The 7500-nt window shown below is 37.2% G+C and overlaps 1 protein-coding gene across 1 annotated transcript in view; it reads right to left on the bottom strand.

Moving 5' to 3' along the window:
• Positions 1–7500, bottom strand: part of LOC125047600 (diacylglycerol kinase eta-like) — a gene marked incomplete at its 5' end in the record, with an annotated part of 30624 nt that overhangs the window by 17851 nt on the left and 5273 nt on the right. Inside the window, 6 exons of the mRNA XM_047645880.1 lie at positions 302–1361; positions 2241–2453; positions 2709–2810; positions 3235–3460; positions 3705–3878; positions 4404–4549. Coding sequence (XP_047501836.1) covers positions 302–1361; positions 2241–2453; positions 2709–2810; positions 3235–3460; positions 3705–3878; positions 4404–4549 — 1921 coding nt within the window. The remainder of the gene's footprint in view (positions 1–301; positions 1362–2240; positions 2454–2708; positions 2811–3234; positions 3461–3704; positions 3879–4403; positions 4550–7500) is intronic.

The raw sequence follows: 7500 nt of genomic DNA, 5'->3' as shown, positions 1-7500 counted from the left end.
ACATGAAGCAACTTATTTCCTATGAGGGCAACATAGTCTTGTCTGTGAACAGCATATAGCAAAATGGCTAATGAATGTTTAACATACAATTAAATTGAAGCTTGGATGATGAAAAGCATTACTATTCCAACAGGCTAATTCTCTTGAAAGATATCAATTTCCATTATGAATAAATTTACAGCTATAAAGCAATCACTGTTTCTGAAATTTCTTCTTTTGACTTACAAACATTTACAAAAAATCATGCACATCTGCCAATAAGCTTTCAGTCTTCAGAAACAAAAACAAGGAGGCTACTCACACTCCTCACCTTTCTCCTCGTCTTGGTCTTCCTCTGCTGTGGCCTCAGCACCCTCCACATACCGCTCTGATGGAGGAGGTACAGTGTCTTCTAGCTCATCCTCAATACTTTCTGAAGTCTCTGCCTCAGCAAGAGGGACTTCTGGAGTCTGAATTTCTTCATGTGACTCTTGTCCTGTAGGATCTTCTCTCTGAGGAACCTCCTCAGTCTCATATTCTTCCGTTTCAAGGTTCTCTCTTACTGTGGGAAAGTCTTCATCTTCTACATTAGTGGACACATCTTCAATGACACTGATGTCTCCTTCTGGTGTCGTGTCCTCTGTGTTGCCATTTTCATCATCCTTGGCTTCATATTTGCAAGTCTCCCTCACAGTATTGTCTGTTTCATCACTATCTCCAGCTTCAGTCTTTTCCTTTTCATCTTCCTGAATATCATCAACTTTCTGTTCCTCATCTGTTTGATCCTTATTCCTATCTTCTGCTGCATCCTCTTCCCAATCCTCATCAATATCTAGTGAGTTGTTCAAGGAATTAACAAGTGAGTCCCTGATTTCTGTGATGGACTTTTCTTCAAAAGTATAAGGCTCGTCTTCACCTACATCTAAGAGATTGTCAGTGGAGGATTGTATCTGCACTTCAATGTCCTCGAAAGATATAGGGGGGGCCCGTTCACCCTCTCTCCCTTCTTGCATGCTGTTCTTCCTAGAGAGATCGGCAAACTCACTGGGCACGGGGAGGGTTGGGGGGAACTCGAACTCCCCATGGCTCTCGCGGCGCAGGTCAGGCAGGGGAGAGATGGCTTGGTATTGGAACCTCAGTTGTTCCACATCACCAGCTGTGTCAAGGGGAGGTGAGCTTCCTCCCGGGAGCTGGAGGAAAGAAGAGCCAGAGAGCTGCTGAGTGTGGATGGAATACATGGGATGGGATGATGGGAGAGGAGAGACGGGGGGGAGGGGGAAGTTTGTGGTGATGGATGAAACAAATGGAGGCAACCCGGGAGCAGGAAGGGGGGAGGGGCACGGCGATGGCTCAGATGAAGAAGCATCGATGGTGGGCAGGACCTACAAGAGGAATCACAATATAAGTTACCATTTATCTACTTCCACATGCATACTTGGAAGAATATGCAAATGTGTCAATATAAAAAATAAATACATGTGCTGTCAATGGCATAGCTACAGTACAAAATAAATAAGGATTTATGTTAATAAATGCAATAATATGAGCAATAATAATCAATACATACAAATCTAAGTGGAAGGGAAAATCAATAAATAAGAAAACAGAGCAAAGTACATATTATATACACTATACATGTTCCTGCAGTTCAAATGCAACAAAACATATATAACCAAAAATATTCTATATATACGAAGATGTTACAGGGAAATGTGCACTTAATTTTTCTTTCATCTAATTTCAGGTAACTGAATAATAAAATAATGAAAGGATGAGTGAAATTCTATCATACAGGTGTGTCTACCAAGCACTCTAAGGACCTACATAAACTAGAAACAGTATTACATACTACCATTTGTTCCCTTCAAGAATTTGCAAATAGACTGGTTCTTTTCCTTGTAAGACTCTCCATCCATAAATAAATCAGCTATTCATCATTAATCAATATCAATAAAAGACTGAGGTATCCCATGGTAAGAATATCTGCTTTTGTATTACTAATTTGTATAATCCTAATCCGAATCTTACATAGTTCATCCTACCAGTTTTTAACTAGACAATTTTACAATAAAAAAGTTATACAAAAACAAAACTAGATGGAAAATCAGTTAGATCTGAGGTTCATTTACAAGATATAAGGTGCTTTTTAATGTCAACAGTTTTCTCATTTCTGAGATGTTCCTTTTATCTTATTATCCTACTTAAAAGATAAATCAAACACTTATCTAATACTTTCCAAGAACACCCTCCTCTTTGTTTACCTGTAACCCTGAGTGTGTGATAGTCGGAGCTTGTATTTCATGTGAGGGGTCATCCTCCGATGGCTCGAGCCTGATAGTGGGTGGCTGCTGTCGAATGAAGGTCTGTTCATTCTGGCTGTCAACGGCTCTCTCAGTGTGTTCTATGATTTCTCTGACAGCCTTTTTCAGGCTATTCGCTCTAGACATTAAAGCATCTCGCTCTATAAAGTGTTTCTGTAAGAAGGCAAGATGTTTGGTTACTTTCAACATAAATGTGAAAGATGAAGTTGTGCATACATGGCCACTGATCTTATCTTCAATACTTCAAGTGTTATCAATCAAAAAAGTAAATGATCTCTTGCTACTTATATATTCTGCTTCCATAAAAAAAAAAAAAGATAATAATAATAATAATAATAATAAGTAATAGTCCTCAGTTCTTCAACTCTTGGCAACAGATCTAACATCAAAACAGAATCATTTCCATACCGTTTTGGTCTTCTTTTTTTGGTGAATGTTAGAAATATTCTTTTCTTCCTTACACAAACTGGTCCTTTCAGCAATTTCCAGATCAACACTTGTATCAGGGCTCTGCAACCAAGGGGTTTTTCTCTCATGATTATTGCTTCCTGAATTATTAAGGGGAGGAGGAGGAGGAGGAGGAGGAGGAGGAGGAGGAGGAGGAGGAGGAGGAGGAGGAGGAGGAGGAGGAGGAGGAGGAGGAGGAGGAGGAGGAGGAGGAGGAGGAGGAGGAGGAGGAGGAAAGGGGAAGATAAGAAGAAGGAGGAGGAAGTGGAGGTGGAGGAGGAGGAAGAGAAGGAGGAGGAGGAGGAGGAGGAGGAGGAGGAGGAGGAGGAGGAGGAGGAGGAGGAGGAGGAGGAGGAGGAGGAGGAGGAGGAGGAGGAAGGGGAGGAAGAAGAGAAGGAGGAGGAAAAAAAAGAAGAGACAGACAAATAAAAAGTATGTACCACAAGATTTATCACATTCAGATAGTTTAAGACCCAAGTTTCTTTACCTCTTCTACAAAAGATGAATCTTCCTGCACACTACTGACAGTGGACATTGAGGCTGTACTCTCTTCACGCAAGGCACGGAGAAGCAGGTCTAGCTTGTCGTTGAGCACCGCACATTTGGCTGTTAGCGAATCCTCTGATGATGCGGCTCCATCTTGTGATTCTGACGAGTCTCCCCAACTTTTGCCCACTTTCATTATCAGGGATTTGATTGTCTCGCAAAGGACTCTGGAAATAAGGTTGGGTATTAGCTACTGCCTAAAAACTTATCAACAGAAAGCTAAAATTTAATGTATGCTATGGCACATTTTTTTCAAACAAGATTTAACTTTCCTTTTAAATACAGATAAAAGAAACTGACAATGACTTCAGAGACAATAAATTCCTCTTTTAATAACTCCTCATTACACTGCTTCCTTTCACTAAAAAGTCCAACTTCTTAAACTGAAGTCTTATCTGTTTTCAGTCTTACTTAGCAGATGAAATGACAACGGAGTGTTGATCCGACTGTAGCAGGGTTGCCAAATGAGCACCAACTGAATCCTCATAGGCTGCAACTTGGGACAGCAAGGAAGGGGACGTCATGGTTGACAGCTGCTGCTCTCCACTCAGAGATACATGGCTGACATAGCTCATGATGCTCCATCTGTGAAGTCAGGTATTCAGAATTCAACCTCTTGAAAACTGTCGGTGTAAATCATCTGCTGATGCTAGGAGGGCATGTATAAATACCCTGCCCACTGTGATTTTAAAGTGCTAATTCTCTTTACAACACAAATGGCTCTACAAGGGCTCAGAAAAGAGTCTCATTTGTTTAAACCATTTCTCGTATTCTGAGAAAGAAAAGCTCATAACGTTAATAATAATAATAATCAAACCAGAATTTTTTAACAAAAAAATTCAAGGACTGGGTTAACAGGCAAGATCTAGGAGGCCTAGTGACTGAATCCTTGGTGACTAAGTACTTGTGAAACCATTTTTGTGCAAAAAAAAACAGAAAAAAAAAAAAAAAAAAAACAGAGCATGGGTAAAATTCTGGAGAAACAGGAAATTTGATCAAGAACTTAATAAAGGCAAACCTTAAAATAAAAACATTTAAATTTCTCTCTTTCCTTTAACCTTTTCTGTCTACAGCTCACTAATACTCTGTATACTAAGTTACTCCAGTTACCTGTCCAGCATTTTGGTTGTTGCACGCTCATACTTCTCCAAGATGTGGGGCAAGTGCGTGTCGTCATCACAGGCTGAGCCCCATCCTAGGACACGTGCCAGGTCATTCCCTGTGCCAAGAGGTAGCACTCCTATCTGACACTGGTTCTGTTTGGAGAAATCACTTCTTTATTATGATGCAAAAAAAAAAAAAAAAAAAAAAAAAAAAAAGTGAACAGCAAATATTCAGCACTGCTTTGAAAATCAGCTAAAGGTCTATATAGACTATCATAATTCTAGCAAAATATTATTCCAAGATGATCTTTGTTGAAAATACATTCAAATTTCTAATAGGCAGCCACTCTCATGAGAGCTGTGGATTCTATACCTTTTGAACAAGCTATCCAAAAGATACAAAAATTAGTTTTCCCCAAAATGTATTATTTTTTTTCTTTTTAGGTAATTCTAGTTTAAATTCAAACTTTACTAATTTAATAAATTCTAATTCTGGCATAAACTACTCAGTACATATGCTTCTGAATTCATAAGATTTATAGTGAAGTCTATCTATCTCATACTAAAAGAGAAACATGTGCTAATTAAAAGCTTTAATAACAAGAGTAATTATCTATTAAATAGAATTTATATATTCTACATTACATGCTGTTTAAGCTTTTAAAAAGTACCTGCAAATTACCAAGAATTTACATAAACTATAATGAGTAAAGATTACAGCTTTAGGAATCAAGGAGATATAATTTATATAATAGATCATACACTGAACAAAACATGAAGTCCATTTCCCTGGAAGGAAAAGTCTGAGAGGAAACTTAAAGGGAAAAAAAGTGGAATGCAGAACCCACAGGAGTAAGAAGTAAAATATCAGACATGAAGATCAATTGTCTTACAGGATGTGTGTCGACTACATTTTCACTGAAGAATTCCTGGGACAATTTTCAGGACGAAAGTGTCTTTTCTTTGACATATTTACACAGAACCTGTTATAACCTTATGAAATTCAGGGACATCTTTCTTTTTTTTGTTTTTTTACTAGCCCTGATGAATCAACATCAGTGAAAGTACAATACCACACGCAAAATAACCAGTTAATCATAAACAATCACTCTCACATAACACTTGAACACACAAACTATACCTAAAATACCAATATTTTCCCCAAATCATCACTTCTTCTGGCACATCTTCCAGCACCCATACAGACTTAGATATAACACAAGTACAAATAATAAAATATATACAGAAAACATTAATGCTAGATCTGAAAAAAGAAAAAAAAAAGAAAAAAAAAGTGTAGAAGTAGTGAGTGAATGAGTGAGCAAACATCAGTATAAGCATTGTTTTCCATGCAATATCAAGACTCAAACTGGAAAAGAAGAAAATCAGTAGTACCTCTGCATCTGAATTAACAAAATCTTAAAAATATAGCCATATGTGCATATCACTCACAACTCACTTCCATACAGAATAGTCACGGAAGGATCTTGTTCACCTTTTAGAACTTCACATACTCCAATACTATGATTCTACATACATTTAAAATTAGTCATTCAAGCAATTATAAACACAAAATTTCTGCCTAAATTATGCAGCCAAAAGCCAAATACTCTTTGTAAACTTTTCCCCAAATAGGATGATATACGGTATCCCTCGTATTTTGGTGTAATGGAATAAGTTATGTTACCAAAATATTCTTCTTCCTATCAGTTTCAGGAGTACAACTTTTTTCTGTGCGAACGCATTATAGCACATTGTTGTACTTCAGCGTATGAGACAGAGTGAATAGGGAAAGGGTAATTTTACCTGCCAATTTTCCCATTTCTTTCTCACTTAGTTTTGATCCCTCCTTTTTCCCCATCCTGCATACACATGAAACTCTAAACCTTTTTGTCCTTGGCAAGTTAATGTATTCATTCTCTAAACATTCTCTTATCATTATCTTACTAAAATATCATTCTTTTTATTCCAGATATAAAGTTCTATTGTACATGATTTTGTAAGAAGATCATTAAACACATAAGAATAATGGCCTCCAACAAAAATAAAGCAACATGAATGGCCATCTTTTCAATACATATAAAATATAAATAATCTATAAACAACATTTTTCAATTAGACATAACTATGAATAACCTATGAAAAATAGTGAATATAAATAGTCTGCTTACTGCTGCCCTCTGATCTGACGCGTACGAAAACCGAGGATAACATAAAAGACTTCCTTAAACTCTTTCTTTGTGTCTTACTGTATATGAATATTTTTAAACATTAGTAATATTTTTATTTCCGAAGTAAAATTCCCCAAATCTTATTTTACAAATGTACACTGAAAATTAATTCCCTCGTGGAAAGGATTTACTGTGTTAATCATAAGGAAAAAAAGATTAAGCAGAAGATCAATATCTGTATTACATTGGTCTACAGGGTTAGGTAAACTAAATTATTTTGTTCATGGGTCATTGCCAGTACTGTTCCACATGCCTGTGGTAAACAATCTCACAATCTAAGAACATCTCTTTTCATGAATAAATCAGTTAAATCTTCACTAGACGAGGATACTACATTTATGTCAAAATCACTAGAATCTAGCAGAGCTCCTAGACTCAGCCAGCAACATAACTGAGTAAGAAAAACAAGATTTGACCTCTACACATATCTCGTCAAAAATTCTTTGATATCTGGCCAGTTCTCAAATACACAGTTTTTCTTTCCCAACACTTTTTCTTTAGAAATTCAGAGATGTTGCTCAGTGACTGTCAGATTATCGAAACCACGTAAAGCTGTGCCCGAAGGAGACTACCAACAGAGTTAATAATACCTGACCTACTTTGCCGAGACCTGGTTAATATTTCACTTTTTCGGCTCCATAACATATGGAGAGAGAAAAAAAAATTAAATTAAATTCATGGACACAGATTTGACAAAATATTTCTAAAAAAAAGAAAAATGTTATGGGGAAGCTTAGAAAGAGAGTATATGCAGGTGGATGACTGAAAACAAAAAAGGAGGAAATGTGAAAAGGCAGAGGAGGGGAAGGGAAGGGCAAGGAAAGGAAGGGAAGGGAAGGGTAGGAAAGGGAAGGGTAGGGAAGGGAAGGGAGG

Source organism: Penaeus chinensis, chromosome 41, assembly GCF_019202785.1.
Source record: "Penaeus chinensis breed Huanghai No. 1 chromosome 41, ASM1920278v2, whole genome shotgun sequence".
Taxonomy (NCBI): Eukaryota; Metazoa; Arthropoda; class Malacostraca; order Decapoda; family Penaeidae; genus Penaeus; species Penaeus chinensis.
Note: the sequence above shows the minus strand (reverse complement) of the source record. Positions and strands in the feature narration are given on the sequence as shown.